Source organism: Podarcis filfolensis (assembly GCF_964270895.1).
Source record: "Podarcis filfolensis genome assembly, chromosome: 8".
NCBI lineage: Eukaryota > Metazoa > Chordata > Lepidosauria > Squamata > Lacertidae > Podarcis > Podarcis filfolensis.
This window is the reverse complement of record NC_139611.1, coordinates 72,025,634-72,049,246: the sequence shown is the minus strand read 5'-3', so window position 1 is coordinate 72,049,246 and position 23,613 is coordinate 72,025,634. Positions and strand designations below refer to the sequence as shown.

Sequence of the window (23,613 nt, the reverse complement as noted above, 5' to 3'; positions counted from 1 at the left end):
GTGCTCCAAGAGCACACACGCAGCTTCTGCTGCTCACCGAGAAGTGAAGCTGAGAGAGGAAACAGAAAGACTTTGTGCGTCACTTCTCTGCGACAAGCCCCTCCTTCTGCTCCCCCTCCTTTTCTTCTCAGACACAGGACACACCGGAGTACTGACCCTGTCAGTTCCAAACTCCACATAAACATGCCCAGCTCCCTTAGCCGTTCCTCATAAGGCATCATTTCCAGGCCTTTGACCATTTTGGTTGCCCTCCTCTGGACCCGTTCCAGTTTGTCAGTGTCCTTCTTGAACTGTGGTGCCCAGAACTGGACACAGTACTCCAGGTGAGGTCTGACCAGAGCAGAATAAAGTGGCACTATTACTTCCCTTGATCTAGATGCTATACTCCTATTGATGCAGCCCAGAATTGCATTGGCTTCTTTAGCTGCTGCGTCACACTGTTGGCTCATGTCAAGTTTGTGGTCAACCAAGACTCCTAGATCCTTTTCACATGTACTGCTCTCAAGCCAGGTGTCACCCATCTTGTATTTGTGCCTCTCATTTTTTTTGCCCAAGTGCAATACTTTACATTTCTCCCTGTTAAAATTCATCTTGTTTGTTTTGGCCCAGTTCTCTAATCTGTCAAGGTCGTTTTGAAGTGTGATCCTGTCCTCTGGGGTGTTAGCCACCCCTCCCAGTTTGGTGTCATCTGCAAATTTGATCAGGATGCCCTTGAGTCCATCATCCAAGTCGTTGATAAAGATGTTGAATAAGACCGGGCCCAAGACAGAACCCTGTGGCACCCCACTAGTCACTCTTCTTCAGGATGAAGAGGAACCATTGATGAGCACCCTTTGGGTTCGGTCAGTCAGCCAGTTACAAATCCACTGAGTAGTAGCATAGTCAAGACCGCATTTTACCAGGTTCTTTACAAGAATATCATGGGGCACCTTGTCAAATGCCTTGCTGAGATCAAGGTAGGCTACATCCACTGCGTTCCCTTCATCTACCAGGCTTGTAATTCTGTCAACAAACGAGATCAGGTTAGTCTGACATGACTTATTTTTCAGAAATCCATGCTGACTATTGGTGATCACAGCATTCCTTTCTAGGTGCTCACAGACTGTTTGCTTAATGATCTGCTCCAGAATCTTCCCTGGTATTGATGTCAGACTGACTGGGCGGTAATTATTTGGGTCCTCTCTTTTCCCCTTTTTGAAAATAGGGACAACATTTGCCGGGACTTCGCCTGTTCTCCAGGAATTCTCAAAGATGACTGCCAGTGGTTCTGAGATCACATCTTCCAGTTCTTTTAATATTCTTGGATGCAGTTCATCTGGCCCTGGAGACTTGAATACATCTAAGCTAGCCAAGTATTCTTGTACTATCTCCTTAGTTATTCTGGGCTGTGTTTCCTCTGCTGAATCATTTGCTCCAAATTCTTCAGGTCGGGCATTGTTTTCTTTATCGGAGAAGACTGAGGCAAAGAAGGCATTGAGGAGTTCAGCCCTTTCTGTGTCCCCTGTTTGCATTTCACCATCTTCTCCTCTGAGTGACCCCACTGTTTCTTTGTTCTTCCTTTTGCTACGAACATACCCATAAAAGCCTTTTTTGTTGCTTTTAACCTCTCTAGCAAGCCTGAGTTCATTCTATGCTTTAGCTTTTCTGACTTTGTGTCTACACGTGCTGGCTATTTGTTTGAATTCCTCTTTGGTGGTTTCCCCCCTTTTCCATTTTTTGTACACATCCTTTTTTAATCATAACTCAGTTAAAAGTTCTTTAGATAGCCACCCTGGCTTCTTTAGGCACCTTCCATGTTTCCGTCTCATTAGTATTGCCTGAAGTTGTGCTTTTACTATCTCCCTCTTAACAAACTCCCAGCCATCATAAACTCCCTTTCCTTTTAGTATTACTGTCCATGGGATCTCACCCAGCACTTCCCTAAGTTTTATGAAGTCGGCTTTCTTAAAGTCAAGAAATTGAGTCCTAGTATGCTTGGCTGCTCCTTTCCGCTGTATAGTAAACTTCAGAAGAGCATGATCACTCGCGCCTAATGATCCTTCCACTTCTACCCCACTACCCAGGTCATCAACATTGGTTAGGACCAGATCTAAAATGGCTGTTCCTCTTGTTGCTTCTCCCACTTTCTGGACAATGAAGTAGTCTGCAAGGCCAGTGAGGAATCTGTTTGACCTTATGCTCTTGGCTGAGTTTGACATCCAACAAATATCCGGGTAATTGAAGTCCCCCATTACTACTATCTCCCTTCCTTTTGCATGCTTGGCCATCTGTTCCAGGAAGGCATCATCCATGTCCTCCGTTTGGCTTGGGGATCTATAGTAAACTCCCACAATGAGGTCACTGTTATTCTTCTGTCCCTTAATTTTGACCCAAATGCTCTCACTTTGGCTTTGAGGTTCTAAATCTTGGATCTCTTCATAGGTATACACATCCCTGACATATAACGCCACTCCTCCTCCTTTCTTGTCTGGTCTGTTTCTCTGAAATAGATTGTATCCCTCCATTATTACATTCCAATCGTGGGACTTATCCCACCAGGTTTCAGTGATGCCTATTATGTCATATTTAGTTTGCTGTACCAAGAGCTCAAGCTCATCTTGTTTATTTCCCACGCTTTGCGCATTAGTGTACAGACATTGAAGTCCATTAATCATTCCCCCATGTCTCTTATTTAAGGATTTTTTCCTCCTACCACTAGGTCTGCGTGCTGTTTGCTCCATTTGGTCTATGACATTTGGATGATCATCTTCATCAATTGATAGACTCCTACCTTCAGGAGCACTATCTCCCTCCCCCTAATAATAATAATAATAATAATAATAATAATAATTTATTTGTACCCCGCCCATCTGGCTGGGTTTCCCCAGCCACTCTGGGCGGCTTCCAACAAAGATGAAAAATACACTAAAATGTCACATATTAAAAACTTCCCTGAACAGGGCTGCCTTCAGATGTCTTCTGAATGTCAGGTAGTTGTTTATCGCTTTGACATCTGATGGGAGGGTGTTCCACAGGGCGGGCGCCACTACCAGGAAGGCCCTCTGCCTGGTTCCCTGTAACTTGGCCTCTCGCAGTCAGGGAACCACCAGAAGGCCCTCGGAGCTGGACCTCAGTGTCTGGGCAGAACGATGGGGGAGGAGACGCTCCTTCAGATATACTGGACCGAGGCCGTTTAGGGCTTTAAAGGTCAGCACCAACACTTTGAATTGTGCTCGGAAACATACTGGGAGCCAATGTAGGTCTTTCAAGACCGGTGTTATATGGTCTCGGCGGCCGCTCCCAATCACCAGTCTAGCTGCTGCATTCTGGATTAGTTGTAGTTTCCGGGTCACCTTCAAAGGTAGCCCCACGTAGAGCACATTGCAGTAGTCCAAGCAGGAGATAACCAGAGCATGCACCACTCTGGCGAGATAGTCTGCAGGCAGATAGGGTCTCAGCCTACGTACCAGATGGAGCTGGTAAACAGCTGCCCTGGATACAGATTTGACCTGTGCCTCCATGGACAGCTGTGAGTCCAAAATGACTCCCAGGCTGCGCACCTGGTCCTTCAGGGGCACAGTTACCCCATTCAGGACCAGGGAATCCTCCACACCTGCCCGCCTCCTGTCCCCCAAAAACAGCACTTCTGTCTTGTCAGGATTCAACCTCAATCTGTTAGCCACCATCCATCCTCCAACCGCCTCCAGACACTCACACAGGACCTTCACCACCGTCACTGGTTCTGATTTAAAAGAGAGGTAGAGCTGGGTATCATCCGCATACTGATGAACACCCAGCCCAAACCTCCTGATGATCTCTCCCAGTGGCTCCATGTAAATGTTGAAAAGCATGGGGGAGAGGACAGAACCCTGAGGCACCCCACATGTGAGAGCCCAGGGGTCTGAACACTCACCCCCCACCACCACTTTCTGAACACGGCCCAGGAGGAAGGAGCGGAACCACTGTATGACAGTGCCCCCAGCTCCTAGCCCCTCAATACTTTAGTCAGTTTAAAGCCCTCCTGATGGGGTTTCTGAGATTTTTGGCAAAAACATTCCTCCCAACCGTTGTGAGGTGCAGCCCATCGCTTGCTAGAAGTCCATCTTCAAGAAACTGCAGTCTGTGATCTAAGAATCCAAACCGTTCCCGTTTACACCATTTGTGAAGCCAGCTGTTCACTTCCACTATTTTTCCCTCTCTCCCTGGGCCACGTCGTTCAACTGGGAGGACAGATGAGATGACAATTTGTGCATTTAATTGCTTCAATTTCCTGCCCAGAGCCTCGTAGTCTCTTTTGATCTTCTGGAGGCTATTGCTTGCAGTGTCATTGGTTCCCACATGAACCAAGAGGAAGGGGTATTTGTCAGTGGGTTTTATGACTCCTTGCAGTCGTTCAGTTACATCTTGGATCTTAGCCCCGGGGAGACAGTACACTTCCCAAGACATCTTGTCAGGCCCACAGAACACTGCTTCTGTTCCCCTCAGTAGGGATTCCCCTATCACCACTACATGCCTCCTCTTAGGTTTGGTCGGGGTTCTTCCGTGAGCTGTCCGTTCCAAGGTCGCCTGCACATTCCCTGAGGACTGACTTTGCTGCTCGTCTTCATATACCTGATCGACTGTAATGAGGGAGAGATCCTCAAATGGAGTCTGCTCTTCGTCTTCCATGCTAGGGGAGAGGACCTTAAAGCGATTGTGTATTTCTAAACAATCAGAGCGAACCCTGGGCCTCCTACTTCTTTGAGTCACGTTTCTCCATATATCTGGCTCCTGTGTTGGTGAACTAGCCTCCTTCTCAGGGGAGTCCCCTGTCTCCTCCTTGGTGGAGACGGTGTGCTCTGTTGCTTCCAAGAAGATCTCCAGCTCTCTAATTCTTTGGAGCGTAGCTACACGTTCCTCCAGTTGCTGGACTTTGTCTTCTAAGAGGGCAATCAACATGCAATTGCTGCAGGTAAAGCTGCCTGCAACCTTTGGCAAGATGGCAAACATTGCGCAGGAACCGCAGGCGACTGCAGCTGTTCCCTCACCCTCCATCTTGAGAACGTGTCGTTGGGGGTGACTACAGCGGTCCTCCATCATAAAAAGCGTGAAGACAGGACAAATAAATCCCCCCCAAAAAACCTATGTCTCCCCCAACAAACGTTTGAGACTAGCTCCCCTAAATCTAAAAGATGGATCAAACTGCGCGCGCCACTAGGCACGCGCCGCTGCCCTGCAAGCTCTGATAAGCTCCTCCCACAGCTAATCACCTGCCTCAACAGAAACCCTGCCCCCTCTGACCTTTGCACAGGGAGAGCAGCTAATCAGCCACAAGAAACACACACACAAGAAAACCCTTTTTGCTCCTTCTTCAGCTGCTGCCCTGCAAGCTCTGATAAGCTCCTCCCACAGCTAATCACCTACCTCAGTCATCGCATTTTGGTGGGGGGACCTCAGCAGCACAGCAGTGTCATGAGAAAGGGAGCAACTGGCAGGGGCAAGACAATCAGATCTTGCCAGGAAAAGTCCCCTCTTCTATGTGTTCATCCCAGCTAGTGACCTGCAAAAAAACCAATAGGCTTCTTTGATTAGTCATATCTTCTGGGCTAGTACAGAGGCAAAGTGACTAAGACTACAGATCTCCTCCTGCACATGGAATTCTGCAGCTTTCTTTGTAGAAAATTAAATCACATTTCTAATCCTCATAACTATAGATTATAATAGTCTTCTTTTGTGGGTTTTGTGTGGGAGTCGCCTGCAAAATGTTGCAGTGTTCACAAGGTGATATTTATGTTTCCTGCATAGCTATCTAGCTTATCCTCATATTTAAGAAAATTTTGACCTTGCAATTTGTCCATGAAAAGGTCCCCAAGGCAAAACAATGAAAATAGTAGTTCCAGTTATGTTCTTTTATTACCCATCACTTATCAATACATATCCTCCTTGTTCTTTTGCTACATGCAGCTAAAAATATGGGAACACATCAGGCTCACATTATTAATTTTATGCAAAATAATGGGTTTTAGTGGTTATCATTTTGAGCAGATTGAAGTTTTCTGACATACAATAAGCACCTGTCTATTGCATCTCTGAGGCTTCACCCAACACAGCCCATGGTCCACAGAACCTCCCCTCCAGTCAAATAACAGAGCACTGAAATGTGCCAAACACCACCATCAAGCCCATCCTTTACCCTGACACCTATTTCTCTTTCACATACACATTCCTTAGCCCTGCTCAGTTCACATACCCAAGAAACAGGGCAAAGGGACGTGTACACTCTTTTGTACCACTGGCAGACATAAGGGTCTCCTCCCTTGGCATTCATGGCTTTCTCACAGCGGTGGAAATCTGTGGAGAGAGAAATGTTTCAGACTTATGAAGACAACCACTGCAGCTCCTCTAGTACAGAGCCCAGGGGACAGCTTTTTAAACACCAAACTGTTTGCAAGACTCTGTTGAAGTATTCTGCACAAGGTGGCATCAGACATTAGTTTAGCCTATCTCTGCTTATTTTATTGTTATTTAATCCTTCTTTCCTCCTTTTCTATAGAAAGTATCCAGATCAACTTACAAAAAAGAATACAAAACACTTGCACATTCTCATAATAAGGATATTATAGTGATAATATTATGATCTGACCTGTTGTGTTTTCCTATTGTTTCCACTTACTGTCTCATTTTATGCACAGATCTAGAAGTGCTGCAGCCTGAAACTTTTAGGAAGACTTGCACAATACACTATGGACCTTGCCTGCAGTAGTGAAAGTCAACAGTTTGGAAGTTCAGACATGGTACAATAGGACAACTACATTTTTTATACTTCTCTGGCAACTCAGATGTCAGATGATAGTTTCTCATTACTCACCCAAGGATGCAAAAAATTCACACAAATAAATTATACTCACCAAGATAATTCTGCCAGCAGTTCCGTGTTTGGTTTTGATTGGGGAACCGGCTGTCAAACGGAGCCATTCGGTAATTTTCCAGCTTTTCATTTATGGTTTCAGACATGTTCTCTTCTCTGAAAGAATATATAAAATCAGCAATGTGAAAAGACCCAGAAGATTCACAGCAGTAACGCTCAGAAGCCATATCCCATGTTAAGGGATTATGTGTCCCAAAGGTATTTATATCTTCAAGGAGCATTCCAACAAATGAATGGCAGCACAGTTAGATCATGGGAGCAGAACACTGCTTAAAAGGTAAAGGTAAAGGACCCCTGGACAGGTAAGTCCAGTCAAAGGTGACTATGGGGTTGGGGAGCTCATCTCGCTTTCAGGCCAAGGGAGCCAGTGTTTGTCCACAGACAGCTTTCCAGGTCATGTGGCCAGCATGACTAAACCGCTTCTGGTGCAACGGAACACCGTGACGGAAACCAGAGTGCACAGAAACGCCATTTACCTTCCCACCACAGTGGTACCTATTTATCTACTTGCACTGTTAGCTTTCTAACCCCAGCCCACCAAGCACGCATACACACATGTATACCTATCAATCCATGCAGCAAAGAAATACATTAACACAGTATTATCTCTGTTATGTACTGAAGTTCTCACCCTGGGCCAGCAGGGGGATACTGTAGATAGTTTTCACTCAGGTCCACATATGCAAATAAGGGATTGAAAGTGATGTTCAGTGACTGGATAGTTACAGAAAGTTGCTACAGTTGCATGGTAGTGGAGCTCTATATAAGCAGGCTGGTTGAACCCTTCAGTTCAGTTCTGTTCTGGCCTGTGAATAAACAAGAGCTGTTTGAAGAATCGCTGTGTCGTCTGATATGTTCACCCACAACTTAACAATCTCTGTACACCATCCCCTAACAAATCTACAACATTAAAACCCCATCACCCAATATCTGCCTGATAAGAGGCCAGAAAGATATTGCTTCAAGTCCCAACATTGCTGTGGACATGCTGGAAGGAGAGAAGTAGTATGCAGAGCAGGTATAAGGGAACCTCTGGCCCTCCAGATGTTGAACTACATCCCTGGCAAATGGTGATGCTTGCTGGGGCTGATGGGAGTTGTGGTTCAGCAACATCTGAAGGGGCAAAATTTCTTCGCACCTGCACTGCTGCGAGTCCTGGAAGACTAGCTTTTTTCCACCTGGCCTGGGAGGGTGGGGTCCTGGGTGACTCCAGCTACACAAGCTGAGGTTGCTGAACAGACTCTTGGTTTGGGGTATTGTTTGGTGGGTTTTATTGCTATTGCTGATACAGTGGTACCTCGGGTTACGAACGCTTCAAGTTACCTTTTTTCGGGTTACCAACGATTGTAACCCGGAAGTAAGTTTTCCGAGCTCTAGGAGGCCTTGCCGCTGCCTGGAGCCAAGCCCCAACATCCGCGGGGCCTGCGGAGGCTCTGCGAATGCTGGGAGCCAAGCCGATTGTGATTGTGGAAGAGGACCCTGAGTCCCCATCCAAACATCAGCACAGGTAAGAAAAAAAACACATTTTCATTTTGTACTGTTTTATTGATTTCATTTTATGGATCAATGGCCTCGTTAGATAGTAAAATTCATGTAAAAGTACTGTTTTAGGGGTCGCTTTTCACCATCTGGTTCCTGTTTTGGTGTGTTTTGTTTGTTAATTGTGTCCCTGGCTGCTAATCAGAGGCTTCCTGATGAGTCTGCCAGCTGTTGAGTCCCGAGCACCCATGCAACACAGAAGTAAGATTTGGAGGTTTTGTTTTTGCTTTTTTTGGTGTTTTGTTTGTTTGGCTTTTCCCGGTTTTTTGACTGTGACTTGTTCTTCATTTTATGGGACTGACTTGTGACTTCATTTTTGTGACTTGTTTTTGTGACTGTGTGGAACACAGTTCAGGTACTGGTTGATTGTGTGACTGCAGAAATGGATAAAAGCCCCCATCCAAACTGACTATCATCAGTGTACATAAGAAAAAAGAAAATGTTAATTTTTTTTCATCTAAAATACTGTCTTATTTATTTTATAGTACAATACATTGATTATTGCCTTCATTTTATGGATCAATGGTCTCGTTAGACAGTTAAATTGCTGTTTTAGGGGGTGTTTTTCATCGTCTGGAACGGATCAAACCACTTTCCATTACTTTCAATGGGAAAGTCTGTTTCAGGTTAAGAACGCTTCAGGTTAAGAACAGACTTCTGGAACCAATGAAGTACTTGACCTCAGGTACCACTGTAGTTCAAACTGTGGCTAGGTGGCCCTAAAGTTACCGTATTTTTCCCTCTATAACACGCAGATTTTTTCTCCTAAAAAGGAAGGGGAAATGTCTGTGCGTGTTATTGAGCGAATGTGTGGTCCCTGGAGCCGAAAAATCAGGCAAAAATCAAATCGCGCTTCACGGAGAAGGGAAATCTGAAAAGAGGAAGTGGCTGCTTTCCTGCATTCTGCCTCAGGGTCTTACTGCCCACCCTCCTCTGTTTCCTTGCTGTGTTTGCTGAAACGGAACAAAGAGCAGGGAAAGCCCCTCCCCTCCAGGCAAGCAGAGAGGAAAGCAGACTGTGTTCCTTCTATTTCCTCTCTGTGCTCCGGTGCTGCTGGGGGAGAGGGAGAGAGAGAGAGAGAGAGGGTGGGAGGGAGAGAGAGAGAGAGAGAGAGAGAGAGAGAGAGAGAGAGAGAGAGAGAAATGGCTGGGGTGGGGGGAAACGTTTGCCTTTCTTTTCTCCCTCCCGTTAAATCCCTCTCCTGCATTCTTAGCCAGCTGCTTCTCTGCACACCACCTCATGTCCCTTCTTTGTTTTTCCTTCGCTCCCCATTTAAAATGTGGTTACAAAGCATAGATCCACATGGATCCTCAGGATCTTTGCATTGGGTCACCCCAAATTCACCATCAGATCACATAGCATGTCCATGGCTACAGCCTGCACCAGAAAAATCACGCACCCACTGTTGCCTGGGGCTGCAATGGTGCAAAAACGTGGTTACAAAGCATGGATCCACAGGAATTCTCAGGATTTTTGCATTGGGTCACCCCAAATTCACCATCAGATCACATGTCTGTGGCCACAGCATGAAGCACAAAAATGATACATCCACTGTTTCATTCAGAATGTTTTTTCCCTTGTTTTCCTCCTCTAAAAACGATGTGCGTGTTATGGTCAGGTGCGTGTTATAGAGCGAAAAATACGGTACCTCCAATTGTTTGGAAATTTCCAGTTCCAATGCCTTCTGTTCCAGTTGTCTGAAAGCTGGCTGGAACATTTTGTGACTTGCTATGTTTTGCAACGAATTGCGTTATGGCAGATTCATTTATGCCAGCGCCGTGAACTATTTTAGAAACCTTTTTTGCAGGATGGCATAGCAGTGCTTATTTTTTTTTCTTGGCTTGCAAAAGTATAGAAAATGAGTATTCTGCTTAATGGATGCATCAGACCAATGAAGTGTTTGAACTTTCTAATAGATTTCGCAAGTGTGTAACGATCTATTGAGAAAAGGAGCACCCACAGATAGATGATACTGAGGCAGTAATTGATCTTACTTTGTCTCCCTCAGTAATCCAACAGGTACAAATGAGTATCATTGTGCATATTGCACCATATGCATTGCAGGGCAGCTTGCAGGGCAGCAGCTGAAGAAGGAGCAAAAAGGGTTTTCTTGTGTGTGTGTTTCTTTGTGGCTGATTAGCTGCTCTCCCTGTGCAAAGGTCAGAGGGGGCAGGGTTTCTGTTGAGGCAGGTGATTAGCTGTGGGAGGAGCTTATCAGAGCAAGGCATTTGACAAGGTGCCCCATGATATTCTTGTAAAGAAGCTGGTAAAATGCGGTCTTGACTATGCTACCACTCAGTGGATTTGTAACTGGCTGACTGACCGAAACCAAAGGGTGCTCATCAATGGTTCCTCTTCATCCTGGAGAAGAGTGACTAGTGGGGTGCCACAGGGCTCTGTCTTGGGCCCGGTCTTATTCAACATCTTTATCAACGACTTGGATGATGGACTCAAGGGCATCCTGATCAAATTTGCAGATGACACCAAACTGGGAGGGGTGGCTAACACCCCAGAGGACAGGATCACACTTCAAAACGACCTTGACAGATTAGAGAACTGGGCCAAAACAAACAAGATGAATTTTAACAGGGAGAAATGTAAAGTATTGCACTTGGGCAAAAAAAATGAGAGGCACAAATACAAGATGGGTGACACCTGGCTTGAGAGCAGTACATGTGAAAAGGATCTAGGAGTCTTGGTTGACCACAAACTTGACATGAGCCAACAGTGTGACGCGGCAGCTTAAAAAGCCAATGCAATTCTGGGCTGCATCAATAGGAGTATAGCATCTAGATCAAGGGAAGTAATAGTGCCACTGTATTCTGCTCTGGTCAGACCTCACCTGGAGTACTGTGTCCAGTTCTGGGCACCACAGTTCAAGAAGGACACTGACAAACTGGAACGGGTCCAGAGGAGGGCAACCAAAATGGTCAAAGGCCTGGAAACGATGCCTTATGAGGAACGGCTAAGGGAGCTGGGCATGTTTAGCCTGGAGAAGAGGAGGTTAAGGGGTGATATGATAGCCATGTTCAAATATATAAAAGGATGTCACATAGAGGAGGGAGAAAGGTTGTTTTCTGCTGCTCCAGAGAAGTGGACACGGAGCAATGGATCCAAACTACAAGAAAGAAGATTCCACCTAATCTTTAGGAAAAACTTCCTGACAGTAAGAGCTGTTCGACAGTGGAATTTGCTGCCAAGGAGTGTGGTGGAGTCTCCTTCTTTGGAGGTCTTTAAGCAGAGGCTTGACAACCATATGTCAGGAGTGCTCTGATGGTGTTTCCTTGTGGTCTCTTCCAACTATATGATTCTATGAACCTGTATTTAGGGCCATTACCAAGAAGCTGGCCTGGAACCCCCCAACTTTACAACACTATCTCTCTCCAAGAACAAGACACCTGTCTACCCCCCACCATGTACAAACAAGCAACAGAATAATAGCTTCCCAGTTGGAAAATAACACAAGTTAACAAAGACGTTAAACACACATAATCCAAAACAGTCAAACACAGTTACACTTCTAACACCTCAGTTACACTTCAACACTGGTCCAGTAACAACTTTATATTTTATTCTTCATTCTATTTATATATTGCCCTTCATCCGAATATCACTGGGGTGTGTGTGTTTCACAGCACAGAAATAAAAAAAGAGAACACAGAACACATCATAAAGCAGAAACAAACCAATACCCCCCCTCCCACAAACACATTTAAAAGGCCATATAATGTTCAATTGGCCAAAGGCCTAGGTTCCCCCCCTTATGTTTGCTTTGCTAAGATGAAAGCTTATCTGGGAATGTTTCACAGAGCAGAATGAAAAGTTGTGAATCAGGAACTGTGTATCGAACAGTACCCTGAGCAGCAAGTTCATCTCGCATGGCATACTGCTGGCAGAGCAAGGGAAAGGAAGACATCAGAAGAAGGAAAGATCAGAAGCAGCCAGTGGTTGTAAGTATGGTACAAGCTGAATTCTAAGTTGGGTTGGGGGCTATAAAAGGAGGGGGGTTGTTTCAAAGGTTTATGGTTACTCAGAACCTCCAAGTCCCATAGAGCCAAATGTATACCTCTTTAGTTCATAAAAGCCCTCATTTTTTACACTTATTCTCTAGGGGTCCTGATGCAAATTCTCAGGCTCTTGGAATGTAACAGGACCATAAGTTAATGCAGATTTTTGCTGCGTTTGGGGCTTTGGGGAAATAGGCATTTAAATTCTTGATCCCATGAGCATGGTGCGGAAGTTAATTCCACATGCATTTACTTGTGTGGAGGGAAGAGTGTTCTGCTTTGGGCAGTTGTGGCTGTTTTGCTACACCCCACTCCTTATTGTCTGAATCAAGTTTTGCTCTGTTTATGCACAGAAGTCCCAAAGCTACTGATGTGATCGTGGCTTATTTTTGAATGGAAGTAAATGATTTGAGCAAATTATGCAAGCAAATAGTGTGAGGAATTTGCCCTGTTGATTTCATGGGATTTGAAAACCCACTATTAGGTCTACAAATGACTGAATTTGTTAGGGTTTGTTTCCATGTGTCCCAGAGATCTGAATCATTGTGGTTGATGACACAGCTATGTCCACAGTTCGGCCCCAAAACAGTGACTACTTGAAGGTCCCTAAGGATATGGCATCAAAACTCACTCTCTCATACATCTTGATAGATATATCTTAATGAATAATAATGATGTGTTTGTGGGAGAGGGTTATTGCTTTGTTTTTGTTTTTGCTTTATTGCGCATTTTGTATTCTCAGATTTTATTTTTGTGTTGGGAACCGCACTGTGATCTTTGGATGAAGGGGGATTTACAGATTCAATAAATAATAAAAATAGTATTATCTTTACAGTTTTTCAGTGTTATCAATGACTTCTTTCACATACAAGGGAATCAGTTTGCCTGTAGTGGACTACTACTCAGAGGAAACGCTCCGCTATGTTGAAAATCAATTCCAAATGTTGGATGATGATATAGTGAGTGTCACTTACCCCAAGTCAGGTTAGTGGTGCACTTAGGTAATTTTAAATGCTGGAGTAAATGGTGTTTCAAAGATGATGTTGTATTTTAGAAATGTTAAACAATAAAATAGCTAATCTCTCCCTGCATCCCTTTTTATGCTTTACATCTCCTACAGTCTTTGTATGTTAAGGCACACTTTTTTTTGATAATTTAGAAATAAAATAGTTTCATTTAAAACCAATTATCATGGCCCTGTTATGACTACAGGCTGTTTGTATCATTCCATTCCAGCAGCAACACCACACACAAATGCATCTTAAACTTGTGATTCAAAACACCAGACTCCCAAGCAGATAGCCTGCGCGATATATGTTGTATTTCTAGGTAGACAGGCCCTGGAAATGGAAATTCTGTTAACACCACCATGACAAACCTGCTTACTCGGGGGTACCTCAACAAAGTATACTGTAGCTGACCTATAAAATCATCAGGAATATACACGCTTGCTTAAGAGAAAGATGCTTGGGGGGGAGGGAGTCCCAACTCATCCCAAATTTTTGTGAGAATTCCAGAAACCATCAGATAACCCAACCAAAACTGGCCAGTAATCTGGTAATGGACTACAGTTTAGTTTGCACTGTCCCCTATTCGCCATAATGCCCTGGACTTCTTTTTTCACAGCCAACTTTAATCAATCCCTTTATCTCCCATTTTCTCTCCCCACATCCCTCTGCCCCCCACCCCATCCACTGAGGTACAAAGCTGTCTGGATTCCTGACTAAGCAGACCAAGTTCTTATCACAAAATGCAGAATCAGGTGGCATTTGCCCTCAAACGGAAGGTCAGTTAAGGAATCTTAGGCTCAGTACAACCCTCTTGTGGAATATCTGTTGCCTGTCAGGGTCCTCAGTACTGGAATAGCTGGATCACTGGAATAAAGCTTATCAGCTGTAGTTTAACAGGGAGATTCCAGGGGTCTTCCTTCTACAGGAGTGAGTTGATCATTTGCTTGGCTTCCAACCTAGCACAGTTAACGTGACAGGCTTGGTCAGAGGGCAAACCAATGCTGCTGTCAAACCAGCAAGAGGAGGACTTCAAGAGGAGCTGTGGTGTGGCACGAGGGGCTCAGCTGCATGGTGGGCTTGGTGGGAAGGGAATTGCAGGGCTCTAGCTGCAACAAGCATTTTTATTACTTCTGTTTTCTCGAATGATTTGCTCATGTCAAAAGCAATTGTATTTCAGGATATTCATCTCTGAATGTTGTTTCTTTATATAGAAAGCTAAGTGATATGTCTGTTATAGATTAGTCACACTGCTGACATCCTTATCTGCTATACCATCATCAAAATGGTCCAATTTGATTCACCATGTCATGAATTTTTGGATTCCTGCTTGTGTAATATTTATATCCCTGGCTAGGCTTCCCCAGCCACTCTGGGCGGCTTCCAACAAAATACTAAAATACAGGAATCCACCAAAGATTAAAAGCTTCCCTAAACAGGGCTGCCTTCAGATGTTTTCTAAAAGTCTGGTAGTTGTTGTTCTCGTTGACATCTGGTGGGAGGGCGTTCCACAGGGCGGGTGCCACTACCAAGAAGGCCCTCTGCCTGGTTCCCTGTAACTTGGCTTCTCGCAGTGAGAGAACCACCAGAAGGCCCTCAGCGCTGGACCTCATTGTCCGGGTAGAACGATGGGTTGGAGACTCTCCTTCAGGAATACTGGATCGAGACCATTTAGGGCTTTAAAGGTCAGCACCAACACTTTGAATTGTGCTCGGGAACTTACTGGGAGCGAATGTAGGTCTTTTAAGACTGGTGTTATATGGTCTCGGCAGCTGCTCCCAGTCACCAGTCTAGCTGCAGCATTCTGGATTAGTTGTAGTTTCCGGGTCACCTTCAAAGGTAGCCCCACATAGAGCGCATTGCAGCAGTCCAAGGGAGAGATAACCAGAGCATGCACCACTCTGGTGAGACAGTCCACAGGCAGGGAGGGTCTCAGCCTGCGTACCAGATGGAGCTGGTAAACAGCTGCCCTGGACACAGAATTGACCTGTACCTCCATGGACAGCTGTGAGTCCAAAATGACATGAAAGGGGAGAGGGAACAAGATAAAATAAATGTGTTTATTGCAGAATCAAGAGTGGTTGGGAAGACTACCTGACTTTCTTCTAGGTACCCATTGGATGCAGGAGATCCTGGGCTTAATCTGGCGTGATGGGGACCCCTCCTGGGTTCAGAGTTTACTAGTGTGGGAACGGATAGCTTGGATTGACACTATTCCGGGCCTACAGCTTGCCTTGAAATATCCTGCACCCAGGCTCCTGGCATCTCACCTGCCTTTCCACATTTTCCCCAAGTCCTTCCTGAACTCCAAGGCCAAGGTAAGAGAGTAGAAATTGACATGTCAACCCTGCTTTTGGCTCCTGGGCAATCTGTTAAGCAACATGACATGTTCAGTCTTTCAAACACTTCACCTACGACCATATCACCGTGGGCAACTTCTGTCATGATCACAGCTAGTTAGAGAAGGCTTATATATCCCCACCCCAGATGTTGTGGTTGTGGTGAAAATTCCACTTTGCCTCTCACTTTACATTTAACCTCCACCTAAGTAACTCCCACCGTTCCTGGAAAAATCTTGTTTGAGAAGTCATCCACATTTTTCAAAATTTTGGGGAAAGGTGGTTAGTCTCCAACTGAGTTGTGTCTGGTGAAAAGGTGGGGGGGTTATTGTGAAATTATTAATCCTGTAGGATTCACATAAATTTTGGACAGGTTACTTAGAGGTAAGGAAAGGCAAGTATCTAACCCAAAAAGGTGGTGAGAAAACTCCTGCCCAAATCCATGCTGGAGTAAGATGATATGCTGCAAGAGGTTTATCAGAAAACCACAAGCATCAAGCACCAAATCTTACAAGCACCTGTCCTGTGAGTATAGGGTGGCATACAAATTTAATTAATATAAACAAACAATAACAGTAAATTAAACTACAAAGACTTTGCTTCATTTTCATGAGACCCACCTAAGCTGCCTCAATCTGTCTCTAGTTAGGGCTGCTTCTCTTGCCTTCCCTAAATATGTCCCCTCCCTCTCTTCCAGGTTATCTATACCATGCGTAATCCCAAAGATGTGATGATCTCATCCTATCATTTCAACAAGGGCTTAAAAGCAGTGGAGGACCCTGGAACTTTGGAAGAGTACATGGAGGAGTTCCTGAGTGGTAGTGGTAGGGAAAGGGGGAAATCAGCTTCTCTCATTTGTTCTACCTCACTGTTTACTATGTTATCAAGGCTCTTTCCTGCTCTTTCCTCTTGCAGTACTCACCTCGCAGTACTCACCTCATTTTCCAAAAAAAGTAACGAATGTCATTAAAAGGGGAATTGGAATAGCTGCAAAATGTAGGGAGAGGATATTGTGAATCCCCAACTCCAGTGTTGTAGACAATATTACATATCTTTCCAGTGTAAATAGAATCATGAAACAGCTCAGCCACTAACTGATATTTGGACTTGTTGTATATGGGTGGCGTTGGAAGTTCCCTGCTACTGTTCTTGTTGATCAGGTGAAGAAATTTCTGATCCCAAAGATACATGGGAAATTATCAGGAAGACTCTTACAGAAAAAAGTGTTCTCGCCATGCTTGAGGTTGCAAAGCACAGCACCTGCTCTCCTATCCACTTAAATCTCCCTTTGTGTAGAGATTTCCAAAAGGGATACATGACAAATCTGAAGAAACATGAATCGTGTAGGCTGTTTATGCTGGCCAGATTTAACATGTTTCCCTCGGTGGTAGTGAGAGGAAGATACTTAGCTATCCCAGAATCAGAGCGTCTCTGCAAGTGCGGAAGGCGGGAACCTGATACTCTGGAGCATATATTCTTTTCCTGTGATTTTGGCAGTTATGCCAGAGGACAATTGTTTGAGGCCCTAGAATTTAATAGACAGACTTTTACACAACCAACTGTTCAGGACCTGCTGGCGGACAGCGATGATCAGGTTACTATTGTGGTGGCTGAATTTTTGAGTGCTGTCCATGGAGAAAGAGTGGGCCATGATGAGGAGACTTAGTGGTTCTTAATGGTAGGTGATGTTGCTGTGTTGTATTATATTATCTATGTACATCAATTTATTTTTGGAGTTAAGAATAGGACTGGGATAAATTGTGTTCGCTGAGCCCGTATTTTATACAGTTTGTATATGATGTTTGTTTGATATTGTGTGGTGTGCTATGCCTAATAAAGGATTTTGAATTGATCAGGTGAAGAATAAAGGTCTTTTCTAGGTTCCTGACTGGTGCATCCTCTATGTCTTTCCTTTCCCCTTCAAAACTCTTTACATTCCACCTTGCTCTTCAAGTGTCTTTTGGTTCCTGGTTTGAGCATGTGAAAAACTGGATGGAGATGAAGGACAGATCCAACTTCTTCTTCATCACCTACGAAGAACTACAGCAGGTATATTTATGCCCCCAGGTTATGTCTCCAACTTTGTGTCATCATTTTGACATTATTTTTGTTCTTAAAAAAGTATTGTACAATTGGTAAGGTGACTCTGATTTAGAGAAGTACAAGTGTGGGGTTAGGATTGCAGCCATTCTTGTTACCTTGATTTCACAGTTCAGTATAAAGTTGCCATCCTATCTCGTTTCACGTCAGGGAGAGACAGGTTAGTTATAAGTGCAGAAGTAAAGGAATTTTAAATTTCATTTCATTAATAAAACAAAGATTTAAAGTGGTAAGAATGGGCAGTCAGGTCCAGAAGGCTCTCCCCTCTTTGACAAAAAGACCAGGATTTAAACTGTGGAGCAGTGATAAAACTGACAAGTATCTGGAGAGATCACTTCTTCCCCTACAATATGCTATTCTGTATTTAATTCAATGTCTTCTAATTCAGTGCTGACTCCTGTGCTGACTTTGAGGTACCCGTTGACAAACATTTGCATGATTTTTGCCAAGTGCTCCCCGCAAACGGACACAATTGCCTTTGTTTTCTTCCTAATAATAATAATAATAATAATAAATTTTATTTATACCCCACCCTCCCCGGCCAGAGCCTGGTTAACAACAGTAAAATCACAGTAAAAACATAATGGGGGGGGGGGGAAAGCAATTTAAAATACAGATTAAAATGCAATTTAAAATGCAGCCTCATCAAAACCATAAGGGGAGGGAAACATAATGGTCAGACTGAGTCCAAACCAAAGGCCAGGTGGAATAGATCTCCCTGTGGCAGTGTCAATGTGAGGATTCACTCATTTGCTTTTTCCTTCGGCAGGACCTGCGAGGAAGTGTGAAGAGGATTTGTCATTTTATTGGTAAAGAGCTGAATAGTCAGCAAATCGACTCTGTGGTGGAAAATGCCTCCTTCCACAAGATGAAGGACAACAAGATGTCCAATAATACTCAATTTCCAGATACCTATTTTGATCACACAAAAGCAAAGCTCATGAGGAAAGGTAACAATCTACATGACAGACCAAGGCCATGGCTTATGCAAGCTATGAAGAACCTTTGTGTGTGCATGTGAGTGTGAGAGAGGGAGGGAGGGAGGTGGGGAGGAGAGAAAAAAAGAGGTGTCAGGGTGGGGGGGATTTGACTCAGTTCACCTTAACTGACACTTTCTTGTACTGAAACACAACCATTCTTTGAAATTCACACTACTCCAGATTTTTCAATGCTGTATTCCAGACAAGTAATCGGTACAAAATGTCACTGCTAGCATAATGTAGGCATATAAATACATATACTGACAATAACATACATATTTGCAACAAAAGCAACAACAACCTGTTTCTTGCATGAAAAATGTGTAATTAGGATAAATTTGCATTAAAATGCTGGGGGATTTTTGAAGGATTTTTTTAAAAAAATTACAAACGGATTTTATAATGTGGACAACTGAATTTAAGCTTTTGGGGGGAAAGGAGAAAAGGAGAGAAACCAAAATTGACAGATTTGCCCATTCTTGTGAAGCTTTAGGAAAATGCAGCTAAGTAAGTCTAGGCCATCAACATGGAAGCATAACTACTCCTGGGGTACCAGTTGAAGGAGGGCCTGGGAAGAACAGCCAGGGAGGAGGTTCTGCTACTCCTAAAAAAAGCCACCTGAGGCAGCTGCCTTGCTTCATCCAGTGGAAGGACAAGTCCTGAGCAAGATGAAATGGGGTCCTGATTTTAGTTGAAGTAATTTTAGTGGATCTTTTTTGTGGTTACCAAGTGGTTTCACACCCTCTTGTGTTGTTCCAGGTATCTGTGGGGACTGGAAGAACCACCTGACCGTGGCACAGAATGAACACTTTGACCGTGTTTATCATGAGAACATGCAGGGTCTGCGCATGACATTTCCATGGGATTGAAGAATGTCAGATTATTCCTCCTGCTATTTTTGATCCTCATGCCTCTCATGGTTGAAGTGTGTCCTGCTAAATAAACAGATTTCTGAATAGAAATTATATGGTTTTGTTGTGTGACTCCTTTTAAGGGTGTGGGTTTTTTTAAGCTTCTGGGCTCTCAGCACCTACTGGAATTTATTAAAATGTCCCTTTTGGCTCCCTGTAGTTCATCCGCTCAGCTGTGTTTGCTTGAGTTACCATGGGAACAAGATGTTTTTCATGGGTGTTCCAGTAAGATCGGGCAAACTACAGAAAGTCACAGGAGTAATTTTAATTTGTTTAAGTTGTTTACTTCAATACTTGTCACTCCTTTTCACTCTACCAGACAGGTTTATGAGCCCTCCATCCCACACAAATGGGATGGAGGGCTCATATGCCCCCCCCCAATTCTTCAGGCTACAGCAGCTGTACTTCTCATTCTTCCATTATTGCCTGCCTTTCCTTCTTGCATCAAGGAAGAGGCGTCACCATTTCTTGCCTTCCTCCTCTCCTTGGAGTCAACATGTCTTCTTGCTAGTGGTTTCTAGTTAGAACCCTTTGCTCACTTCTAACTGGTCACTACTGGTAGAAGCTGTTCTGATTTCTGGCCTTAAAGAGGGCCTTAAGATACAATCTGGCCCAGAGGAGATGAAATAATTTGGTGCATGCTTTATGGGTTTCTCTGGGTGCCTTGGGGCTTGTGAACAGGCTCCAACTCTGCAAAGAAGCCCTGTGACACAACTGCATTTATTTTGATCTTACAAAGAGAAGCTCACAACTCAGCCTGAAACAGCTTACTACTGAAGGGGAACAGTTAGGGTTCCCCCCAAAAAACCCTAAAAACTGTCTGTGAATTCCCCCCCAGCCAGGCCTCACCTTAAGCATTTTAAAACTGCATTTTCCTCTAAGACAAAAAGCATTAGCTAAGCAGTCCTCTTCTGTAATGAAAACGCTGTAACTAAAAAAGATTGCAACAAGGTAGAGAACAGAGCCCATTGTCTTCTCAGGCCTTTCTCAGAGCCTTTGGCCTTGCTAAAGAACCACATTGCAACTTGCTTTCTGTCCAGGAACCATGCCAAAGTACAAGAATGAAACAACTGGAACACACTGAAACCCTCTCACCCCCTTTCTGGGAAGGGTCCAAAAATGGTCCCAAGACAGGAGCTTTCTATTCATGCTCAGAGGAACTCATGGGCAGGACTCTTGAAGAAGGGGGAGGGAACTGGAAGGGGATATAAAAACTATGTGCAATGGCTGTGAACTTCGTGCTTGTTTTTTTGTGACTTATCACACTTGCTCCTCTTCCGACCCAGGTTGGCAGAATAAAAACTCTTTCTCTGGATTTAACCCCTTGGTGTCGTTTGGCTCCTTTCGTCCCAGCTCGGGTGCAACATTTTTCCTACCCATGGTTTAAAGGGCCTAGAAAGGCTACACTACCATCAACAACAGACAGCATGACAGAGAAGCAAGCATAGGAACTAGAACCTGCAACACACCCGGATGCCAGCTCAGGCCACATTCTTTTTTTTTCCCCAAAAATGTTTATTAAAATTTTCCAAAAATCCAGAAAAAAAGAAAGAAAAGAAAGAACAAAAAAGATTTAAAAAAACCATTCACCGTTTACAACCTTATTTTCAATAACATATTTCCATGACTTCCCCACACCTCCCTCTCTTGTATTCCATTTCCAATTATTAGTTCAACAAGTTCTTATCCCCAATTTTTAACCTTATTATATTTAATTCATTGTTATATTTAGCTCATTTTATATAACCAATTTGTACCTCAGTACCCATTCTTAGAATCTTTTTCTAAGGTCGACCCCAATACCCTTCCACGAATTCCCCATTTTAATACCCCTAACAAAATAAAATAAAAAAGATCAAAATATAATTATACACCCTTTGGATTCCCAATCCCCACCCCCCTTTTCCCGGTTTTGATCCCCCACCAATGTGTATCAGTCTATCTGCAGTCAGCCTGGAGATCTCACGTCCGAGGCTCGTAGTTCTCTCTCAATTCCTCTCTGCCGGTTTTTTTGATAGTCCTTTATATCAAACACCAAAACTCGGAGAAGCTCTGTCTCAGTAATGTCCGTTTTTCTTCCAGCCAGATCTCCATATTTTAAAGTGGAGCTCAAATCTTGTTTCTTAATCCTTTTAAGTCCAAATGTCCCAAAAGCTCCAACTTCCATCTTGATCAGATTTATAATCCAAGAGTCTTCAGATCTCCTGGGGAGATCTCTCCATTCTTCATTCTCCAATTCAAACCAAATTTTCCTCATCCAGTTCTTATTTTCCTTTGTATCCTTCTTGACAGGCCTCTGGCTTTCCTTCATCTGTGGCATTGTTGCTCCTCCTTCCTTACTCTCCAGCACATCATATATTTCTTTTCCCACTTTCTCAAGTTTCTCAAGTTTCTCTTCCTGTTCGGCTACCAAAACTTTTTGTTCCGCTGCAAGGGCCTTTTGTTCAATTGCAAAGACTTGAGTCAAGTCCCTTCCAAGTTCAGTAAGATTGTTTACGGTTTCATTCAATGTTTTGACCCTTATAGCCAAAACATCATTTTGTTCTTGTAACTTTCCCAGGAGAAAGAAAGTCCTGTTTAGCTCCATCAGTATTTTTCCACTTGCAGCCATTGTAGTGTCCCAGAACCCCCTCTAGAGGGATTCTGGTTACTTAGTTCAAAAAACCAAAAGTCAAATTAGTTTGTATCAATTCTTCCTTGTTTCCAACAATTTATAACCAAATTGTAACAAATATATCCAGCAGAGACAACAGAAACAATGTTCTCTTTCTTTCCCAACTTTGACAGCTAGTTTGACAGCTGTCAAAATCTTCTATGTCTCTTAAACAGGCTCTCTCGTGGATCACTCCCGGATCCCGGGGGGGTTGCACTTCAACTCTTAAAAACAACTCTTATCCTCCAGCAAATAGCTTAAACTGCCAAGTCGTGAAATTAATAACTTTTATCCAATAAAAAAGAAAATGTTCTCTCAACCTTAGTTAGCTAGTCTTTGCTTTAAAATGTTTACAAGGCGGGGAGACGGACTTCCTCTTTGCGCCTACCCCGTTCGTTCCAAATCCGAAAAAAAAATTCCCTTTTAAATCCAATTTCCGTATTACTCACGGGTTGTTACTTTTAGTCCAGATATTTAAAGGAAGAAGTCAGCGATCTCCGTCCATGGCATGCGGCTTCACTCAGCAGGGGAAGCAGAGGACTCTCAGCACCGCGCCGCTCCCCGTCCCCCGTTCCGCAGCCTTTAAAAAGGCTCCTTCGCGAGTCGGGGGGGCGCAAAGGTGCCCACCGAGTCACCAAGTCCACAGGCTTCCACGCCTGTGGTTTCTAAGGATCCCCGCGTTGCCGGCGCGTCAGGACCCGACCCCTGCTGAGCCGATTCCCTCCGGAGCTCGGAGGGAATCCGCCATTAGGCGATGGCGCTAACCCGGAAGTCCGCTCAGGCCACATTCATGCCATACATTTAAAACACGGCGCTAGCACTTTAAACAGCCATGGCTTCCCCCAAAGAATCCTGGGACCCGTAGTTTATTAAGGGTGCTGAGAGTTCTTAGAAGACCCCCATTCCCTTGCCAGATCTACAATTCTCAGAGTTTCTAGTGAAGAACAATAGATTATTAAACCACACTGAAAATTGTTTACTGATCACCATTGCATGGTTAATTGATAAACTGCAACTGGTTCACTGAGGCATGGCATTGGGGGAAAGAAGACATCTGGAAAGCCCAAACCCACCTTGTCCATTATCCGTATGTCTTTAAGAGATAATATACAAGGTTTGATTGGGGTTTTTTTTAATAAAAAAAAATATTCTGTCCCTCTTTTGTTTTTAATTGTTTGTATTTTACATGTA

At 44.0% G+C, this 23,613-nt stretch overlaps 4 protein-coding genes across 6 annotated transcripts in view; 2 read left to right on the top strand and 2 right to left on the bottom strand.

Moving 5' to 3' along the window:
- LOC310769052 (membrane-spanning 4-domains subfamily A member 4A-like) overlaps nt 1-23,613 on the top strand; it is a 639,318-nt gene that overhangs the window by 308,132 nt on the left and 307,573 nt on the right. The gene's annotated exons all lie outside the window — the stretch shown is intronic.
- On the bottom strand, nt 5,380-7,003 carry LOC310769104 (cytochrome c oxidase subunit 6B1-like). The gene is made up of 3 exons (XM_083628211.1): nt 6,867-7,003; nt 6,209-6,309; nt 5,380-5,518 (listed from the first exon to the last, which is right to left on the bottom strand). The coding sequence occupies exons 1-3, from the start codon at nt 6,970-6,972 to the stop codon at nt 5,465-5,467; spliced, it is 261 nt and encodes an 86-aa protein (XP_083484337.1). The 5' UTR covers nt 6,973-7,003; the 3' UTR covers nt 5,380-5,464.
- Nucleotides 9,149-23,613, bottom strand: part of LOC310768100 (uncharacterized protein) — a gene marked incomplete at its 5' end in the record, with an annotated part of 210,707 nt that continues 196,242 nt past the window's right edge. The window contains one exon of the mRNA XM_083625810.1: nt 9,149-10,073. The remainder of the gene's footprint in view (nt 10,074-23,613) is intronic.
- On the top strand, nt 11,694-19,820 carry LOC310768930 (sulfotransferase 2B1-like). Of its 3 annotated transcripts, none has more exons than XM_083627870.1 (7): nt 11,694-12,375; nt 13,268-13,416; nt 15,549-15,757; nt 16,476-16,602; nt 17,733-17,827; nt 18,648-18,828; nt 19,618-19,820. In XM_083627870.1, the coding sequence occupies exons 2-7, from the start codon at nt 13,284-13,286 to the stop codon at nt 19,725-19,727; spliced, it is 855 nt and encodes a 284-aa protein (XP_083483996.1). In that variant the 5' UTR covers nt 11,694-12,375; nt 13,268-13,283; the 3' UTR covers nt 19,728-19,820. The 3 variants fall into 3 exon arrangements, with proteins under 3 accessions (XP_083483996.1, XP_083483997.1, XP_083483998.1); XM_083627871.1 differs by having other exon boundaries at nt 12,211-12,384; nt 13,276-13,416; XM_083627872.1 differs by lacking the exons at nt 11,694-12,375; nt 13,268-13,416 and adding an exon at nt 13,890-14,218.

What these genes read in the sequence shown, in the direction of transcription:
- LOC310769104 (XM_083628211.1), bottom strand. Translation starts at nt 6,972, where the DNA reads ATGTCTGAAACCATAAATGAAAAGCTGGAAAATTACCGAATGGCTCCG. An exon ending in CTGCTGGCAGAATTATCTTG is followed by an intron (nt 6,310 to 6,866) that starts GTGAGTATAATT and finishes CTCTCTCCACAG; the next exon opens with ATTTCCACCGCTGTGAGAAA. An exon ending in CCCTTTGCCCTGTTTCTTGG is followed by an intron (nt 5,519 to 6,208) that starts GTATGTGAACTG and finishes GTTTTTTTGCAG; the next exon opens with GTCACTAGCTGGGATGAACA.
- LOC310768930 (XM_083627870.1), top strand. Translation starts at nt 13,284, where the DNA reads ATGACTTCTTTCACATACAAGGGAATCAGTTTGCCTGTAGTGGACTAC. An exon ending in TGTCACTTACCCCAAGTCAG is followed by an intron (nt 13,417 to 15,548) that starts GTTAGTGGTGCA and finishes ACTTTCTTCTAG; the next exon opens with GTACCCATTGGATGCAGGAG. An exon ending in AGCAAAGCTCATGAGGAAAG is followed by an intron (nt 18,829 to 19,617) that starts GTAACAATCTAC and finishes GTGTTGTTCCAG; the next exon opens with GTATCTGTGGGGACTGGAAG.